Source organism: Heterodontus francisci, chromosome 24 (genome assembly GCF_036365525.1).
Source record: "Heterodontus francisci isolate sHetFra1 chromosome 24, sHetFra1.hap1, whole genome shotgun sequence".
Taxonomy (NCBI): Eukaryota; Metazoa; Chordata; class Chondrichthyes; order Heterodontiformes; family Heterodontidae; genus Heterodontus; species Heterodontus francisci.
The window spans coordinates 78,124,473-78,145,865 of NC_090394.1; the positions used below are offsets into that span (position 1 = coordinate 78,124,473).

Here is a 21,393-nt window from a genome sequence, read left to right on the forward strand (position 1 = left end):
GTGAGTTGCTGGGAGGCTACAGAGCTGTTCGAACTGGCCTCAGATCCCGAGTTAGATAGATAGAGTGGAAAACTGCCTAGGATTCCCACTCCACAGCACTATCTAGCAATCTCTGCTAAAGTGCCCCTGTACATAAATTAGTCGAGACTAACATGTGAAAGACGACGTGGGTGATTTACCATATTGTGTCCATGGAACTCTACACCAGTGACAGTCAACACCCTCAGCAGTTTCTGTTCAATGGCAGTGCATTGCCTAAAGTGCAACCTTCTCAATGTGGTGTAGAATGCAGCTACCGCTCAGCACCACAGAACAGCAATGGATACCAGTTCACTAACTCATGTGAACCGCAATGTGCAGAGTAAGGGAAAGTCTTGGCTTAGCAGTTACGAACAGCCCAATATATAGAGAGCACTGGCAGTCGGCTGGGACCAGGTTAGAGTCAGAGACTAATTTATGGCATGGGAGGCAGCCATTTGGCCCATCGAGCCTCAGCTCTGGGAAGCCAGCAATCTAGTCAGTCCCAATCCCCCACTTAATCCCCAAAGCCCTGCAAAGTCTATTTCCATCAAGTGGCCATCCAACTTCTTCTTGAAGTCATTGATTATCTCTGCTTCCACCACCCTTATGGGCAGCGAGTTCCAGGATATTACCAGAAGTGGGGATGTGCACTGATGATTGCACAACGTTCAGTACCATTCGAGACTCCTCAGATACAGAAGCAGCCCACGTCCAGATGCGGCAAGGCCTGGACAACATCCAGGCTTGGGCGGAGTAGTAGCAAGTAACATTCGCGCCACACAAGTGGCGGAAAATGGCCATCTCAAACAAGAGAGAATCTAACCAACTCCCCTTGATGTTCAATGGCATTACCATCGCTGAATCCCCCACGATCAACATCCTGGGGGTCACCATTGACCAGAAACTGAGTTGGACCAGCCATATAAATGATGTGGCTACAACAGCAGGTCAGAGGCTGGGAATTCTGCGACGAGTAACTGAGCTCCCGTCTCCCCAGTGCCTGTCCATCATCAGCAAGACACAGGTCAAGAGTATGATGGACTACTCTCCACTTGTGTGGATGGGTGCAGCTCCAACACCCAAGAAGCTCAACATCGTCCAGGACAAAGCAGCCCGCTTAACTAGCACCCCATCCACCACCATAAACATTCACTCCCTCCACCACCAACGCACAGAGAAGCACTGTGCACCATCTACAAGATGCACTGCAGCAACGCACCATGGTTCCTTAGACAGCACCTTCCAAACTAGTGACCTTTACCACCTAGAAAGACAGGGCAGCAGATAGAAACATAGAAAATAGGAGCAGGAGTAGGCCATTTGGCCCTTCAAGTCTGCTCCACCGTTTATTATGATCATGGCTGATCATCCAACTCAGTAACCTGTTCCCACAGATTATCTGAATGGCTATAAACTGAGAGAGGGGAATATGCAACAAGACCTGGGTGTTCTCATACACCAGTCGCTGAAGGTAAGCATGCAGGTGCAACAGGCGGTTAAAAAGGCAAATGGTATGTTGGCCTTTATAGCGAGAGGATTTGAGTACAGGAGCAGGGATGTCTTGCTGCAATTATACAGGGCCTTGGTGAGGCCACACCTGGAATATTGTGTGCAGTTCTGATCTCCCTATCTGAGGAAGGATGTTCTTGTTATAGAGGGAGTGCAGCAAAGGTTTACCAGACTGATTCCTGGGATGGCAGGACTGACGTATGAGGAGAGATTGAGTCGGTTAGGATTATACTAGCTGGAGTTCAGAAACCTATAAAATTCTAACAGGACTTGACAGGGTAGATGCAGGAAGGATGTTCCCGATGGTGGAGGAGTCCAGAACCAGGGGTCATAGTTTAAGGATACGGGGTTAACCTTTCAGGACTGAGATGAGGAGAAATTTCTTCACCCAGAGAGTGGTGAGCCTGTGGAATTCGCCACCACAGAAAGTAGTTGAGGCCAAAACATTGTATGTTTTCAAGAAGGAGTTAGATATAGCTCTTGGGTCTAAAGGGATCAAAGGGTATGGGGCGAAAGCGGGAACAGGTTACTGAGTTGGATGATCAGCCATGATCATAATGAATAGCGGAGCAGGCACGAGGGGCCAAATGGCCTACTCCTGCTCCTATTTTCTATGCTTCTATGATCAGCCATGATCTGTTTGAATGGTGGAGCAGGCTCGACAGGGGAAGCAGGAGTAGACCATTTGGCCTATGTTGTCCCTAATGGGCCCCACTCCACCTCTTACTACCCGCCTACCTGCTTACTATTTACATACCAGCAGATGATCTTTGGGTTGCCTTTTATGTTGACTGCGATTCTATTTTCACATTCTCTCTTCTCAGTCTTATTTTCCTCTTCACCTCCCCTCTCCACTTATTGTATTTGGCCTGGTTCTCACTTGATGAGTTCACCTGACCTGCATCATACACCCTCTTTTTTTTGTTTCATCATCTTTATCTCCCTCATCAACAAGTAGCCCTGTTATTGGTTCCCCTACCATTCACCCTTGTTGGAATGTTCCGAGCCTGTACCTGAAACATCTCTTCCTTAAAGATCACCCATTGTTCCGATACAGCTCTTCCCATCAGTCTTTGCTTCCATTCTACCCTGGCTAGATCCCTTCTTGTGTTGAAATTAGCCCTTTTCCAATCTAGACATTCTACCTTATTTTGTTCCTTGCTTTTCTGCATTACTAGTCTAAACCTTATGATATGATCACTCTTACCCAATCGCTCCCCTGGCAGACACTTGGCCCACCTCATTTCTCAGCACCAGATCCAGCAATGCCTCCTTTCTAGTTGGGCTGAGAACATATTGAGCAAGGAAGTTCTCCTGAACAAATTGCAGAAATTCCTCCCCCTCCGTACCCTTTACTCAAATTATCCAAATTTGATATTTGGGTAATTGAAGTCCCGCAGTATCGCCACGCTATAGTTCTTGCATATCTGTGTGATTTCCCTGCAGATTTGTTCCTCTATCTCTCTCACACCAGCTGCAGAAGCCCCAAGCTCAAAGGATGAAGTGAATTAAAAACTGCAGGAACTAACTCTGTAAACAGAAATTCACAGGATTATGCTGTACCACCCATGCAGGAAGGATGAGTTATGTGCACTCTGGGCCACTGCCAGCTCACCTCACCACACTGCTTGGGATCTTGGATGAGACGTGTTTCAGTCGCAGATAAATGATCAATGCTCTGGCTGCTGCTGCATCCTCTGGTGTACAAATGTATCTGAAATCCAATATTACAGATCAGAATAAGACAGTGAAACATGGAAACAGAAACCAGCTTCAACCCAGGAGGGGGCCATTTGTCCCTTGCTGCCTGCACTGAATGCAAGCCTCTCAGGGTTAATTTTACACAATCCCATTCTCCTGCATTCTCACTGTATCCTCCATTGTGGAATATTAAAGGTTAATGGGATTAAACACAAAAGAATGGGATTAGGTGGCTTATTGCAAGTTTGATTGTGGGAGTCTGGACTCCCTGAATAACACTGCACATATTATAAATACATGTCTGGGTTGATAATCATTTGCTTTGTTCACAGTATTAACTGAGCCTCAATGCGTTGCTGCCTTGTAACTAACCGACTCCAGCCTGCACCTTATCTGATGGAGCACAGCACAGACCCAATGGGTCCTGATCCTGGTGAAGGGGATGGGAGTGATGCTGTGTAAAGGTCAGTGTGTCGTGTACCTTGTAGAGGGCAGAACACCTCTCCTGCTGAGCACTGTAAAGACTCCGCCAGCGGAATCGTAGTTTTCCCTGTAAACACTGCAGATAGCGCACGTCCATTCCCGCAGGGTGTCTGCCATCCCGAAGGTCCGATCTCTCCACGGGGCTGATGGGTATGGCCTGCCTACACTGAAAGCAAGAGTCACCATCATAATTACTGCTGGCCAATGAGAACCCTGAACAGTCCAAGTGTTCTATTATAATGCTAAATTAAACTATTCTATTTCACAGATTTTTAAAAAACTTGTTATTGTGTGATTGCTTCAGGACATTGAAATAGTTTCAGTAAATTGGGTCTGTGCACAATCACCATCATGCTTTACCAATAGCCAGACCAGGATGTAATTGCAGGCGAGATTGTCTCACACTCAATTCGTCTTGTGCTTCTGCATGTTAAAACATAACTTTACAAATGCCATTTAAAAACGATTAGATTCATTAGCAATTCAGGAGCAATGTGGGCCGACAACTGACAACAGTGATATTGTCAATGAAAATAAGGAAGTGGTGAACATGCTGAATGATTATTTTGTGTCAGTATTTACAGTAGAGTAAGAGGTCAGCATGACAGAAATCCCAAGCAAACTAATACAGAATCAGGGACAGGGGCTCATCAAAGGACTGAAGAAAAGAATGGCACTGAAGAGTGATAAATCCCCAGGACCAGATGCTTTCTATCCCAGGGTTTTCAAGGAAGTATGCAAGAACATTGTCGATCCCCTAACTATAATCTTCCAAAGTTTTCTTGCTTCAGGAACCATTCCATTAGATTGGAAAATTGTGCAGGTCACTCCACTATTTAGGGAAGGTGAGAGAGGGAAACCAGAGAATTATAGTTCAATTAGCCCAACATCTGTTGTTGGGAAATTGCTTGAGTTGATTAAGGATAAGGTGACTGAACACCTTGAAAATTTTCCGCTGATCAAAGAAAGCCAGCATGGACTTGTAAAGGGTAGGTTATGCCTGAAGAATCTGATTGAATTTTTTGAAGAACTAACTAGAGTAGTGGACAGGAGAATGGCTATGGATGTTATTTATTGATACAGCATTTGATACAGTGCCACACAACAGACTTGTGAGCAGTTATGGCTCATGGAAAAAAAGGGAAGGTAGCAACATGGATACTGAATTGGCTGAGTGACAGGAAACAAAGTAGTGGTTAATGGATGTTTTTCGGGCTGGAGGAAGGTTTGTAGTGGTGTACCCCAGGGGCCAGTGTTGGGACCCTTGCTTTTGCTATTATATATTAATGACATAGACTTTGGTGTACAGAACACAATTCCAAAGTTTGCAGATGATATGGAACTTGGAAGTATTGTGAACTGTGAGGAAGGTGGTGAAGAACTGCAAAAGGATATAGACAAGTTGGTGGAAAGGGCAGACAGGTGGCAAATGAAGTCCAATGCAGAGAAATGTGAAGTGATTCATCTTGGCAGGAAGAACATGGAGAGACAACATAGAATAAAGGGTACAGGAGCAGAGGGACCTAGGTGTACCACAAACAAGAAATGATGGAAATACTCAGCAGGTCTAGCAGCATCTGTGGAGAGAGAAGCAGAGTTAACGTTACAAGTCAGTGCTCCTTCATTAGAACTAGGTGTATATGTGCATAAGTCATTGAAGGTGGCAGGACAGGTTGAGAGCGCAGTTAATAAAGCATACAGTATCCTGGGCTTTATTAATAGGGGCATAGAGTACAAGAGCAAGGAAGTTATGTTGAACTTGTATAAGACACTAGTTTGGCCTCAGCTGGAGTACTGCATCCAGTTCTGGGTGCCACACTTCAGGAAAGACATGAGGGCATTGGAGAGAGTACAGAAAAGATTCCTTATCCAAGGATAAGGAATTTCAGTTATGAAGATGGATTGGAGAAGTTAGGACTGTTTTCCTTAAAGAGAAGGCTGAGAGGTGATTTGATAGAGGTATTCAAAATCATGAAGGATCTGGACAGAGTAGATAGATAGGGAGAAACTGTTCCCACTCGTGAAAGAATCAAGAATGAGAGGGCACAGATTTAAAGTAATGGGTAAGAGAAGCAAAAGTGACATAAGGAAAATACTTTTTCACGCAGCAAGTGGTTGAGGTCTGGAATGCACTGCCTGAGAACATGATGGAGGCAGGTTCATTGGAAGCATTCAAAAGGGAATTAGACAGTTATATGAAAAGGAAGAATGTGCAGGGTCATGGGGAGAAGGTGGAGGAATGGCACTAAGTGAATTGCTTGTTTGGACAGCTGGTGCAGACACGAGGGGCCGAATGGCCTCCTCCTCTGCTGTAACAATTCCATAATTCTGTGATATGGACTTCCAGAAGATATTTGATAAAGTCCCTCATAACAGACTGTTAGCTCAAGTTGAAGTTCATGGAATTGAGGACAAATTATTGACCTGGTTAGGAAATTGGCTGAGTGGCAGGAGACAGAGTAGGGATAATTGACAGGTACCGTAATTGGCAGAATGAGACAATTGGTGTCCTTCAAGGATCTGTGTTGAGGTCTCAACCATTCCCATATTTATTAATGACTTAGGTGATAGGATTGAAAGCCATGTATCCAAACTTGCTGATGACACAAAGATAGGTGGCATTGTAAGCAGTGTAGATGGAAGCATAAAATTACAAAGAAATAGATAGATTAAGTGATAAATGGATTTCAGTATAGGCAAATGAAAGGTCATCCACTTTGGCTAAAAGGATAGAACAGGGTACTTTCTGATTGGTGAAAATCTTAAAACAGTGGAGGTCCAAAGATGCTTCAGGGTCCAGGCACATAGATCATTAAAATGTCATGAACAGGTACATAAAATAATCAAAACGCCGAATGGAATGCTGGCCTTTATATCTAGAGGACTAAAATACAAGGGGGTAGAAGTCATGCATCAGCCACACAGCCTGATCAGATTTTACCTATATTTTTATTTGTTCGGGGGATGTGGGTGTCACTGGCCAGGCCAGCATTTATTGCCCATCCCTAATTGACCCTGAGGAGGTGGTGGTGAGCTACCTTCTTGAACTGCTGCAGTCCTTGGGGTGTAGATACACTCACAGTGCTGTTAGGAAGGGAGTTCCAGGATTTTGACCCAGCGATGGTGAAGGAATAGTGATATAGTTCCAAATCAGGATGGTGTGTGGCTTGGAGGGGAACTTGCAGGTGCTGGTGTTCCCATCTGTTGCCCTTGTCCTTCTAGCTGGTAGAGGTCGCGGGTTTGGAAGGTGCTGTCAAAGGAACCTTGGTGAGTTGCTGCAGTGCATCTTGCAGATGGTACACATTGCTGCCACTGTTCTTTGGTGGTGGATGGAGTGAATGTTGACGATGGTGCCAATTAAGTGGGCTGCTTTGTCCTGGATGGTATTGAGCTTCATGAATGTTGTTGAAGCTGCACTCATCCAGGCATGTGGAGAGTATTCCATTACACTCCTGACTTCTGCCTTGTAGATGGTGGATAGGCATTGGAGAGACAGGTGGTGAGTTATCCAGTGCAGAATTCCTAGCCTCTGACCTGCTGTTGTAGCCATAGCATTTATGTGGCTGGTCCAGTTCAGTTTCTGGTCAATGGTAACCCCCCAAGATGTTGATAGAAGGGATTCAGTGATGGAAATGCCATTGAAAGTCAAGAGGAGATGGTTAGATTCTATCTTGTTGAGATGAACATTGCCTGGCACCTGTGTGGCACGAACCTGCAGGACTGTGAGCAGTTCTGGGCATCACACCTTAGGAAGGATAGATTGGCCTTGGAGGGAGTGCAGTGTAGGTTTACCAAAATGATACCTGGACTCCAAGGGTTAAATTACAAGAAGAGATTACACAAACTAGGGTTGTATTCCCTGGAATTTAGAAGGTCAAGGGGTAATTTGATCAAAGTTTTCAAGATATTAAGGGTAACAGATAGGATAGATACAGAGAAACTATTTCTGCTGATTGGAGAGTCTAGGAATAGGGGACACAGTCTGTAAATTAGAACCAGATCTTTCAAGAGTGAAATTTGGTAACACTTCCACACATAAAGTGTGGTAGAAGTTTGGAACTCTCTTCCAGCAATGACAATTGATGGTAGATCAATTGAAATTTTTAAATCTGATATTGTTAGATTTTTGTTATTCAAAAGGTATTAAGGGATACTGGGCAAAGGCAGGCATATGGAGTTAGGTCACAGGTCAGCCACGATCTCATTGAATGGTGGAAGAGACTCAAGGGCTCAATGGCTTCCTCCTGTTATAATAAAAGCAAAATACTGCGGATGCTGGAAATCTGAAATAAAAACAAGAAATGCTGGAACCACTCAGCAGGTCTGGCAGCATCTGTGAAAAGAGAAGCAGAGTTAACGTTTCGGGTCAGTGACCCTTCATCGGAACTGGCTTCCTCCTGTTCCTATGTTTCTAAAAAACATCCCCATTATTCTGAAGTTTTGAAGAGTATTTTCATTACAAAATAAATTATAAACATTTTAAAGAAGCACCTGAGAGAATGCAAGAAATCAGCAGAGACCGGCCAAGAAAAAGACAGAAACAGAGAGACAGACATAAAGAGGCAGAGAGAGACACAGACAGTGATACAGAGGGACAATGAGAGAGAGAGAGAGAAAGACGGAGATTAGTTGCAGATTTACACAGAGATAATGTGTTGTGATTCCTTGGCATGTCCCAGCCTTTAATAACCAGAAAGTAGAGGAATACTCATTACAGATGCAGCCACCCATTCTGTATAGGTGAACACCATCAGTAAGGAGTGTGCTGCAGGGTGCCCTTACCGTGCAGAGTGACACCTGATCTTCCACGTGGAGTCTTTGCAGGTTCAATAACTGCTCCAAAAGGTGAATTTTTTGTAGTAGCCAGGAAAAGGCCAGAAGGAGGTCCCGGCTACCCCAAGTGCCGTCAGCAGGCAGCTGGTAGAAATCCATGAATCCATAACCATAGTAGCAAACTGCAGCCTTCACATATTCAATCTGGTCAGCTATGCCAGGCAGGGACAGAAAGGAAAGGCAAACATCAAAGGCAGCTCGTTGCACAATGCACTCCTTCACTTAATTATGACTCTAGAAATACAAACAAGAACAGAAGGAGCCCATTCAGTCCCTCGACCAGTGGTCGTGATCCCATATCAGTACCAACAACATAAACAAAGAGGGATGAGGTCCTGAAAGCAGATTTGAGAGCGCTAGGAAAGAAACTAGCAAGAAGGACCTCAAAGGTAGTAATCTCCAGATTACTCCCAGTAACATGTGCTAATAAGTAAAGAAATAGGAGGATACAGCAGATGAATGTGTGGCTGGAGAGATGGTGCAAGAGAGAGGTCTTTACATTCCTGGTACACTGGGACCGGTTCTCTGGTGAGATGGGGCTCGTACAGGCCGATGGGTTGCAGCTGAACAGAACCAGGACCAGGACCAATGACCTTAATGGGCATTTTGCTGTTGGGGAGGGTTTAAACTAATTTGGCAGGGGGGTGTAAATCAGGAGGTACCATTATAGAGTAAAAGCAAGGTGCACAGAGAATTGGGAGACAGATAGCACTAAAGCAAGAAATTGTAAGGCATTAGGTGTGGAATGCAATAAGGTCTAAATTAGATTTACTGTGCATGTATGTGAACGCACAGTGTGGTAAATAAGGTTGGTGAGCTGCAGGTGCAGATAGCCAAATAGAAATATGATGATGTGGCAATAACAGAGACCTGGCTCAAAGAAGGGCAGGACTGGGTACAAGGTGTTCAGGAAATAGAGGAGGAGGGGCAGCAGTACAGATTAAAGAAAATATTAGAGTGCTGGAAAGAGAGAGGATGTCTCTGGGTGTATTCTATTGGCTTCCAACTAGTGGGAAAGATATAGAGGAACAAATTTGCAAGGAAATTACAGGTGGGTGAAAAAACTATAGAGTAGTTATAATCAGGGACTTTAATTAACCTAGTACAGACTGGGATAGTAATAGTGTAAAGGGTAGGGAGGGGGAAAGAATTTCTAAAGTGTGTTCAGGAGAATTTTCTAGATCAGTATCTTTCCAGTCCAACAAGGAAGGAGGCATTGCTGGATCTGGTTCTGGGAAATGAGGTAGGTCAAGTAGAATCAAAGATTGGCTGACAAAACTGTAATGGAACCATGGGCTGCTTTTTTGTTTACAGTTGAGGTACATTCCCACAAGGGGAAAGGTAGGACAAACAAAGCCAGAGCTCCCTGGATGATGAAAGAGATAGAGAGTAAGATGAAGCAGAAGGGAGCGTATGACAGATGTCAGGTTGATAATACAAGAGAGAACCACACTGCAAGTTCAGAGGGGAAGTGAAAAAAATAAGAGCAAAGAGAGAGTATGAGAAGAAACTGGCAGCTAACATAAAAGGAAATTCAAATGTCTTCTTTAGACATATAAATAGTAAAAAGATGGTAAAAGGAAGACTAGGACCAATTAGGGACCAAAAGGGGGATTTATGCGTAGAGACAGAGGGCATGGCTGAGGTACTAAATGAGTACTTTGCATCTGTCTTTACCAAGGAAGATGCTGCTGCCAAAGTCATAGTGAAAGAGGAGGTTGTTGAGACACCGGATGGGCTAAGAATTGATAAAGAGGAGGTATTAGAAAGGCTGTCTGTGTTTAAAGTTGATAAGTCACTAGGACCAGATCAGATGCATCCGAGGATACTGAGGGAAGTAAGAGTGGAAATTGTGGAGGCACTGGCCATAATTTTCCAATTCTCCTTAGACACAGGGCTAGTACCAGAGGACTGGAGAATTGAAAATGTTACACCCTTGGTCAAAAAAGGTGAAAGGATAAACACAGTAACAACAGGCCAGTCAGTTTAACCTCGGTGGTGGGAACGCTTTTAAAAATGATAATTCAGGACAAAGTTAACAGTTATTTGCATAAATGTAGAGAAATTAAGGAAAGCCAGCATGGATTTGTTAAGGGCAAATAGTGTCTAATTTAATTTTTTGATGAGGTAACAGCGATGGTTGATGTATTGTACATGGAATTCCAAAAGGCATTTGATGAAGTGCCACTTAACAGGTTTGTCAGCAAGTTGAAGCCCATGGAATAAAAGGGGCAATGGCAGCATGAATACAAAGTTGGCTGAGCGACAGGAAATAGTAGCGGTGAATGGTTGTTTCTCGGACTGCAGGAAAGTAGGGTTCCCCAGGAATCGGTATTAGGACAACTGCTTTTATATCTGCAAGAGATGCAGGGAGGGATGTGAAGAAGAACTTTTTTCATGTGGAGAGTGGTAATAAGTTGGAACTCACTGCATATGAGGGTGGTGGAAGCAGTGACGAATGATGTCAAAAGGAAACTGGATGAGCATTCAAGGGAAATAAACTTGCAGGGCTACAACAGAGAACAGGACTGACTAGACTGCTCCACAGGGAGCCAGCATGGACTCAGTGGGCCGAATGGCTGCCTTCCATTTCACAATGACTCTATATTAATGACCTAGGCTTGGTGTGCAGCGCACAATTTCAAAATGTGCAGATGACACAAAACTTGGAAGTATTGTGAACTGTGAGGAGGGTCGTGATAAACTTCAAGTGGACATAGACAGGTTGGTGGAATGGGCAAACAAGTGGCAGATTAAATTTAATGCAGAGAAATGTAAAGTGATACATTTTGGTAGGAAGAACGAGGAGAGGCAATATAAAATAAAGGATACAAGTCTAAAGGGACTGCAGGAGCAGAGGGACCTGGGGGTATATGTGCACAAATCATTGAAGGTGGCAGGGCAGGTTGAGAAAGCAGCTAATAAGGTATATGGGATTCTGGGCTTTATAAGTAGGGGCAGAGAGTACAAAAACAAGGAAGTTATTATAAATCCTGATAAAACATTGGGTTGGCCTCACCTGGAGCACGGTGTCCAATTCTGGGCACCACTCTTTATGAAGGATGTGAAGGCTTTAGAGAGGGTGCAGAAAAGATTTATGAGAATAGTTCTGGGGTTGAGAGACTTCAGTTAGAAGGATAGGTTGGAGAAGCTGGAGCTGTTCTCCTTCGAGAGGAAAAGATTAACAGGAGATTTGATAGAGGTGTCCAGAATCATGAGGGGTCTGAACAGAGTAGATAGGGAAAAACTGTTCTCATTGGTGGAAAGGTTGAGAACCAGAGGACACTGACTTAAGGTGATTGGCAAAAGCAAAGGTGACATAAGGAAAAACTTTTTTTTTTTTTTTTTTTACACAGAGTAGTTAGGATCTGGAATGCACTGCCTGAGTGTGGTGGAGGCAGATTCAACATGGCTTTCAAAAGGGAATTGGATAATTATTGGAAGAGAAAAAAATTTGCATGGCAATGGGGAAAGGGCAGGGGATTGGGTCTAGGTGAGTAGCTCTTACAGGGAGCCTGCACAGACATGAAGGGCCAAATGGCCTCCTTCTATGCTGTAACTAGTCTATGATTCTATGTGTCTTCTCCATCATTCTATTAGATAATGGTTGATCTGATTCTTTGCTCTATCCACCCAACTTTGCACCAAATCACTTGACATCCTGACCCAACAACTCTATCCAGCTCAGTCTTGAAAGTTTCAATTAACCAGCATCCACAAACTTGGAGTGAGTTCCAGATTTCCACTACCTTTGTATGAAAAAGTGCTTCCTGATTTCACTCTGAAATGACCTGGTTCTAATTTAAACATTTTTGTCCCCACTTTGGATTCCCACACCTGAGGTCATTGAGTATATTCAAGACAGAGATCGGTAGATTTCAAGGTATTAAAGTTATCAAGGGATATGGGAATAGTGCGGGTAAATGGCAGAGTTAGATCAGCCATGATGCAGTTGAATGGCACAGCAGGCCCGAGGGGCCGAATGGCCTATTCCAACTCCTACTTCCTACGTAATAGTTTCTCTCCATCTATCCTATCAAATCCCTTTATCATTTTAAGCACCTCGATTAAACCACCCCTCAACTCTTTAAACTCAAGAAGCATGCAAACCTGGCCTCAGAATCTAACAGTCTAAGCCCAGGTATCATTCTGAAGAATGAACCCTGTACCCCCTCCACGGCCCCCAAATGGTTAAATCAGTCAAGGTGCCTTTGTTTCTGCCAACTTGCCCCAACCTCTGAAATGAGCATCTACTCTGGCCATCACCAACCACTTTCAGTGAGGTAGCCTAGAATAGGCATCAGGTAAATGAGGGGCCAAATGACTGTGTTAGGTAGCCTCTCTGAGTGTCTGCAAAGCTGCCTCTATCAATATGACATGCCTGTAGTGCAGGCACAGATTGGGAGCAGGACATTGCGCCAGAATTTTTTTTTTCTCCCCCTTCCAAACGCATTTTCCACCCAGAAAATGAGCACAAAGAGGGCCAATTTCTACCCCAGCAGGTTCTCTTGCAGTATCAGCAATCAGGGTTAGGATAGAAAGAGGCAGATTGAGTGAGACGAGCAGACTGATAGTTTTAAACACAAGAATTTGCAGTCAGATGATTGCAGGAAGTTGCAGGCCAAGTGCGGGAAAATGGGATTAGATTGGATGGGTGCTCGATGGTCGGCGCAGATGTGTTGGGCTGAAGGGCCTGTTTCTGTGCTGTATAACTCTATACATAGGGCGGCACAGTGGTTAGCACCGCAGCCTCACAGCTCCAGCGACCCGGGTTCAGTTCTGGGTACTGTGTGGAGTTTGAAAGTTCGCCCTGTGACCGCGTGGGTTTCTGCTGGGTGATCCGGTTTCCTCCCACAGCCAAAGACTTGCAGGTTGATAGGTAAATTGGCCATTGTAAATTGCCCCTAGTGTAGGTAGGTGGAAGAAGGTTGGTGGGGATGTGGTAAGGAATATGGGATTAATGTAGGATTAGTATAAATGGGTGGTTGTTGATTGGCAAAGACTCGGTGGGCTGAAGGGCCTGTTTCAGTGCTGTATCTCTCTGTGACTCTGACATGCAAGTCAACGAGCACAGCCTCAACTTTGGATCCAGATGTAGGAATGCACGAGTTCTTGCAGGGCTCCACTTTATTTCCTACATTAGAACAATGACTACACTTCAGAAGACGTTCTGTGTTTGTGAAAGGCGCTATATAAATCTAAATCTTTCTTTACCAGATTCAAGTTGGAAATCTGAAATAGACAACTTTTCAGAAAAGACACTAAAGGATCACCATCAGCACTGACATTATTGCAAGATAAGGAGTAGACAACTGTATTAAACAATGTGGAGACAAAGGGATGAAGCCCAGGCTTCCTATAATGCCGAAAAATATTAAATAAACTGCATAAGAGGGAATATTTCTTACCTAAATCTATGACCTCACAGGGCCCGTCCTCATTGACGAGCTTCAGAAGCCAATGCAGCAACTTCCAGAACTCAGCCGTCTGCAAAAAACAAAAATTAAACAAGGAACCAGCGGGCTACTCGCCCACAGTGCGACCCACTACTCTCTCCCAGTGTGACCCCTCGCTCCTCCAGAGAAGGCCCCACAGTGATCCCCCTACAGTGCAACCGACTCTCTCCCAGTATGACCCCTCGCTTCTCCAGTGACCCTCCCCACAATGACTTCCCCACAGTGCGACCCACTACTCTCGCCCAGCGTGACCCCTCGCTCCTCCAGAGAAGACCCCCCCAGTGACCCTCCCCACAATGACCATCCTACAGTGCAACTGACTCTCTCCCAGTGTGACCCCTCACTCCTCCAGTGACCCTACCCACAATGACTCCCCCACAGTGCAACCGACTCTCTCCCAGTGTGACCCTCCCCACAATGACTCCCCACAGTGCAACCGACTCTCTCCCAGTGTGACCCCTCACTCCTGTAGTGATCCCCCCACCAGAATAACACCCTCCAGTGACCCTCCCCACAATGACACCGCTACAGTGCAACCGACTCTCTCCCAGTGTGACCCCTCACTCCTGTAGTGATCCCCCCACCAGAATGACACCCTCCAGTGACCCTCCCCACAATAACACCCCTACAGTGCAACCGACTCTCTCCCAGTGTGACCCCCTCGCTCCTGCAGTGAACTCCTCCAGTGACCCCCCCCCCCACCATTGTGCATCCCACTACTCTCCCAGTGTGACACGCCACTCCCCCTCCAAATGAACCCCCAGTGTGAACCCCTCCCTCACAATGGGAGGAGGGGGATAGAGATGAGTGTTCCGAAGAAGGGTCACTGACCCGAAACGTTAACTCTGCTTCTCTTTCCACAGATGCTGCCAGACCTGCTGAGTGGTTCCAGCATTTCTTGTTTTTATTTTATGATAGAATGAGTGCTTAGGGAACTCGGGGGTAGTGGAGAATGGTGGGGGTCCAGGTCTCGCTGTAAAAGCCCCTTCAATAACACAGTAGCGATAGGCAGTATAACTCCCATCCACCAGATCATTGGTGCGGGATAACAAACCCCGCCCTCTCCATCTGATTGACTTCTGTTTGATTGACAGCAGCTGGAAACACGCTCTAATTGGTCGCTACCGCTGTCAATGTAACAGGCCCCGCCCCTCCGCACTTGCGCAGTGTCTTACCGCTTCTTTTCGGTCGAACTTAGCCTGGCGGAATATCTCCGGGTAGATCGCGGCGGCCTCCCCAGCACCGGGCACGGGCCGAACTCCAAACCCGGCCAACAGTTTACACAGAGCCGCGATCGCTGCCTTCACTTTCATTATTTAAACCGTCCCGCGCCCTGCTCGCCTTTCAAGCGGCGGTTAAACAATGAGCTGGAGATGGAGGCAAGAGGCTTCGCTGCATTCCGGTCCTCCCATGCAACGCCCCCGCCAGCACTGGAGGACTTTCTTCCTGTTCAACGCAATTTTACACAGTATTTTAAAAAAACTTGCAGAGTCCCGAAAAACATTTCCGGTGAAATTAGTATCTTTATTGGAGCAGTAAATCCCCATTCCTTTCATTCTTTTCATTTCAGTTCTTTTGGGCCTCCTTATCTCGAGAGACAATGGATACGCGCCTGGAGGTGGTCAGTGGTTTGTGAAGCAGCGCCTGGAGTGGCTATAAAGGCCAATTCTGGAGTGACAGGCTCTTCCACAGGTGCTGCAGAGAAATTTGTTTGTCGGGGCTGTTGCACAGTTGGCTCTCCCCTTGCGCCTCTGTCTTTTTTCCTGCCAACTACTAAGTCTCTTCGACTCGCCACAATTTAGCCCTGTCTTTATGGCTGCCCGCCAGCTCTGGTGAATGCTGGCAACTGACTCCCACAACTTGTGATCAATGTCACACGATTTCATGTCGCATTTGCAGACGTCTTTATAGCGGAGACATGGACGGCCGGTGGGTCTGATACCAGTGGCGAGCTCGCTGTACAATGTGTCTTTGGGGATAGTGCCATCTTCCATGCGGCTCACATGGCCAAGCCATCTCAAGCGCCGCTGACTCAGTAGTGTGTATAAGCTGGGGGTGTTGGCTGCTTCAAGGACTTCTGTGTTGGAGATATAGTCCTGCCACCTGATGCCAAGTATTCTCCGAAGGCAGCGAAGATGGAATGAATTGAGACGTCGCTCTTGGCTGGCATACGTTGTCCAGGCCAGTACAGTAATATAAAAGCAAAATACTGCAGATGCTGGAAATCTGAAATAAAAGCAAGAAATGCTGGAACCACTCAGCAGGTCTGGCAGCATCTGTGGAAAGAGAAGCAGAGTTAACGTTTCGGGTCAGTGCTCAGCACAGCACAGGAACAGGCCATTCGGCCCTCCAAGCCTGCGCCAATCTTGATGCCTGCCTAAACTAACACCTTCTGCACTTCCGGGGACCGTATCCCTCTATACCCATCCTATTCATGTATTTGTCAAGATGCCTCTTAAACGTCGCTATCGTACCTGCTTACACCACCTCCCCTGGCAGCAGGTTCCAGGCACTCACCACCCTCTGTGTAAAGAACTTGTCTCACACATCCCCTCTAAACTTTGCCCCTTTCACCTTAAACCTATGTCCCCTAATAACTGACTCTTCCACCCTGGGAAAAAGCTTCTGACTATCCATTCTGTCCATGCCGCTCATAACTTTGTAAACCTCTATCATGTCGCCCCTCCACCTCCGTCGTTCCAGTGAAAACAATCCGAGTTTATCCTCATAGCTAATGCCCTCCAGACCAGGCAACATCCTGGTAAACCTCTCCTGTACCCTCTCCAAAGCCTCCACGTCCTTCTGGTAGTGTGGCGACCAGAATTGCACGTAATAAAGTTCTGTACAGCTGCAGCATGACTTGCCAATTTTTATACTCTATGCCCCGACCGATGAAGGCAAGCATGCCGTATGCCTTCTTGACTACCTTATCCACTTGCGTTGCCACTTTCAGTGACCTGTGGACCTGTACGCCCAGATCTCTCTGCCTGTCAATACTCCTAAGGGTTCTGCCATTTACTGTATACTTCCCACCTGCATTAGACCTTCCAAAATGCATTACCTCACATTTGGCCGGATTAAACTCCATCTGCCATTTCTCCGCCAAGTCTCCAACCGATCTATTTCCTGCTGTATCCTCTGACAGTCCTCATCACTATCCGCAACTCCACCAACCTTTGTGTCATCCACAAACTTACTAATCAGACCAGCTACATTTTCCTCCAAATCATTTATATATACTACAAAGAGCAAAGTTCCAAGCAGTGATCCCTGCGGAACACCACTAGTCACATCCCTCCATTCAGAAAAGCACCCTTCCACTGCTACCCTCTGACTTCTATGACAGAGCCAGTTCTGTATCCATCTTGCCAGCTCACCTCTGATCCCATGTGACTTCACCTTTTGTACCAGTCTGTCATGAGGGACCTTGTCAAAGGCTTTACTGAAATCCATATAGATAACATCCACTGCCCTTCCTTCATCAATCATCTTTGTCACTTCCTCAAAAAACTCAATCAAATTCGTGAGACACGACCTCCCCTTCACAAAACCATGCTGCCGCTCGCTAATAAGTTTGTTTGTTTCCAAATGGGAGTAAATCCTGACCCGAAGAATCCTCTCTAATAATTTCCCTACCGCTGACATAAGGCTCACCGGTCTATAATTTCCTGGATTATCCTTGCCACCCTTCTTAAACAAAGGAACAACATTGGCTATTCTCCAGTCCTCTGGGACCTCACCTGTAGCCAATGAGGATGCAAAGATTTCTGTCAAGGCCCCAGCAATTTCTTCCGTTGCCTCCCTCTGTATTCTGGGGTAGATCCCATCAGGCCCTGGGGATTTATCTACATTAATGCTTTGCAAGACAGCCAACACCTATTCTTTTTTGATAATGAGATGACTGAGACTATCTACACTCCCTTCCCTAGGCTCATCATCCACCAAGTCCTTCTCTTTGGTGAATACTGATGCAAAGTACTCATTTAGTACCTCGCCCATTTCCTCTGGCTCCACACATAGATTCCCTTCTCTGTTCTTGAGCGGGCCAACCCTTTCGCTATTGACCCTCTTAATTTCAACCTCATCCCTTTCTTCCAATGGCATCCCCAGACCCCCTTCCAACCCTCCCATGCCCACCCCCTTCCCATGCCATGTCGCCTCTCCTCCCCTCCATTCTGTTTCCATCCACTGCCCCCCATCATTGTCCAATAAGTGAGGCTGGGGTGCAGCAGGGACCGGGGGCCAGGGTCTCGTAAGGAAGGCCGGGGAGCAGTGGAGGCCAAGGGCCTGTAAGCGAGGGCAGCGAGAACTGGGGGGGCGCAATAAATGAGGCCGGGGAAAGGTAAGAGTCTTTAACAGGGGCACGGGGCGGAAGGTTATCGAGGGTAGGTGGAAATGTGGAGTAATCAGTTCAGCTAGTTCAGTTAGGACTACAGAATAACAACAACTTGCATTTATATAGTGGCTTTAACATAGGGAAACATCCACTGCCCTACACTGAAACTAGTTAAACAAAAGTGGACACTGAGCCAAAGAAGGAGATATTAGGAGAATTATCAAAAGTTTAGTCAGAGGTGGGTGTAAAGGATGAGTCAGAGGTGAATTTTAGGAATGGAACTCCAAACACCAGGGTGGCTGAATCATAGGATTGTTACATGCACAGTAACCCTAATTTAGGTCTTATTACATTCCCTCTTACTCTGACCCCACCTAATATCTTACTATTTCTTACTCGAATGCTATCTGTCTCTCCCAATTTTTTGTGCACCTTTTACCCTCTAGACAGTGCCTGCTGGGTCCCACACCCCTGCCAGGTTAGTTTAAACCCTCCCCAATAGCAAACGGCCAGTAAGGATATTGGTCCCAGCTCTTTTCAGGTGCAACCCGTCTGACCTGTACAGGTCCCATCTCCCCCAGAACCAGACCCAATGTACCAGGAATCTAAAGCCCTCCCTCCTGCACCATCTCTCCAACCATGTATTCATCTGCTCTATCCTGCTATTTCTATATGCATTAGCACATTGCAGCATGAGTAATCTGGAGATGACTACCTTTGAGGTCATGCTTGCTAGTTTCTTTATTAGCCCCTAAAATCTGCCTCATCCCTCTTTCTACCTATGTCATTGGTACCAATATAGACCACAACTGCTGGCTGCTCACCCTCCCCCCCCACCCCTCAGAGTGCTCTGCAGCCACTCAGTGTCATCCTTGACCCTGGCACCAGGGAGGCTACACACCAGCGTTCTAAGATGAGGCAAGTCCAGAGGCATGTCCATGAACCTTTTTAACCTTTTAGGGAGATGAACCCTTTTTGAAATGTTTTAATCCCTCATTCATAGGAAAATAATTATTTTAACCTCATTATGCCCAGATTCCTTCACACAATCACTATCACCAGTATTTAGAACTGAACCAGTTAAAGAGCGAGATGCACTCAGGGGACTCTTGCACTACCTGCCTGAACCTCCTTTACTGCCTGGTGATCACCCATTCCCTCACTGCCTGCACACCCCTAAGCTGCAGGGTCACCACATCTGGGAACGTGCTATCCACAAAATTCTCAACCTCGTGGATGCCAGCTGCTGCTCAAGCTCCAAAACCCAGAGCTCGAGCTACTCCAGTTGATGACACTTCCTGAACATATGACATGCAGGCCCTGAACATATGACATACAGGACATGAGAAATCTCCTGGAAGATACAGCTTTCAGTAGTAGAATGAAGGGAGTAATCAGAAACCAACTTTTTACACCCAGACTGTTATGTATTTTTTGTTTCTTTTGGGCCTCCTTATCTCGAGAGACAATGGATACGCGCCTGGAGGTGGTCAGTGGTTTGTGAAGCAGCGCCTGGAGTGGCTATAAAGGCCAATTCTGGAGTGACAGGCTCTTCCACAGGTGCTGCAGAGAAATTTGTTTGTTGGGGCTGTTGCACAGTTGGCTCTCCCCTTGCGCCTCTGTCTTTTTTCCTGCCAACTACTAAGTCTCTTCGACTCGCCACAATTTAGCCCTGTCTTTATGGCTGCCCGCCAGCTCTGGCGAATGCTGGCAACTGACTCCCACGACTTGTGATCAATGTCACACGATTTCATGTCGCGTTTGCAGACGTCTTTATAACGGAGACATGGACGGCCGGTGGGTCTGATACCAGTGGCGAGCTCGCTGTACAATGTGTCTTTGGGGATCCTGCCATCTTCCATGCGGCTCACATGGCCAAGCCATCTCAAGCGCCGCTGACTCAGTAGTGTGTATAAGCTGGGGGTGTTGGCCGCTTCAAGGACTTCTGTGTTGGAGATATAGTCCTGCCACCTGATGCCAAGTATTCTCCGAAGGCAGCGAAGATGGAATGAATTGAGACGTCGCTCTTGGCTGGCATACGTTGTCCAGGCCTCGCTGCCGTAGAGCAAGGTACTGAGGACACAGGCCTGATACACTCGGACTTTTGTGTTCCGTGTCAGTGCGCCATTTTCCCACACTCTCTTGGCCAGTCTGGACATAGCAGTGGAAGCCTTACCCATGCGCTTGTTGATTTCTGCATCTAGAGACAGGTTACTGGTGATAGTTGAGCCTAGGTAGGTGAACTCTTGAACCACTTCCAGAGCGTGGTCGCCAATATTGATGGATGGAGCATTTCTGACATCCTGCCCCATGATGTTCGTTTTCTTGAGGCTGATGGTTAGGCCAAATTCATTGCAGGCAGACGCAAACCTGTCGATGAGACTCTGCAGGCATTCTTCAGTGTGAGATGTTAAAGCAGCATCGTCAGCAAAGAGGAGTTCTCTGATGAGGACTTTCCGTACTTTGGACTTCGCTCTTAGACGGGCAAGGTTGAACAACCTGCCCCCTGATCTTGTGTGGAGGAAAATTCCTTCTTCAGAGGATTTGAACGCATGTGAAAGCAGCAGGGAGAAGAAAATCCCAAAAAGTGTGGGTGCGAGAACACAGCCCTGTTTTTTGTACAGCTTGAAAATCCACTTACAGGATAGCTTTTAATCCTCTGTCGACTGAGGCTGGCAGGATTAAATACCTGTCATAGACAAAAATGTTTCACTTTTGTCACAGTGGCGTGATCCAGAAAGACAGACTGAGTTCTGAATGTGTGCCAAAGATGCTCAGCTTTATATTTCCAATTTTTAGTCTGTTGCCTGCTTCTCCTCCTGCCTGTTCCACAGTAAATCTTGGACAAGTCAACGTTTCCTCCAAGACAAACTTAAGCCTTCCTTGGCTGTAATTTGCTTAATGGCTCTGCCCCAAACTCCATTAGCCTCATGACTGCCATCTTGCATAATAGAATCATTGAAGTTTGCAGCACAGAAGAAATAATCCCAAAATAATCACACTTCCCATTCTCTTCCCGTAGCCCTGTATCAATCTCAAGCTAATCCCACTGCC

General features: G+C 46.2%; 1 protein-coding gene across 4 annotated transcripts in view; it reads right to left on the reverse strand.

Moving 5' to 3' along the window:
* The window catches only part of tedc1 (tubulin epsilon and delta complex 1), a 36,485-nt gene extending 21,069 nt beyond the window's left edge, over nucleotides 1-15,416 (reverse strand). Inside the window, exons 1-5 of one of the 4 annotated variants that reach the window (XM_068056727.1) lie at nucleotides 15,179-15,412; nucleotides 13,956-14,034; nucleotides 8,497-8,699; nucleotides 3,713-3,880; nucleotides 3,146-3,244 (exon numbers count right to left, since the gene is read on the reverse strand). In XM_068056727.1, the coding sequence (XP_067912828.1) occupies nucleotides 3,146-3,244; nucleotides 3,713-3,880; nucleotides 8,497-8,699; nucleotides 13,956-14,034; nucleotides 15,179-15,316 (687 nt within the window). In that variant the 5' untranslated portion in view covers nucleotides 15,317-15,412. Of the gene's footprint in view, nucleotides 1-3,145; nucleotides 3,245-3,712; nucleotides 3,881-8,496; nucleotides 8,700-13,955; nucleotides 14,035-15,178 lie in introns of all 4 variants that reach the window. The other 3 variants (XM_068056725.1, XM_068056724.1, XM_068056723.1) reach the window with 3 other exon arrangements.
* Between the last annotated feature and the right edge of the window lie 5,977 nt (nucleotides 15,417-21,393).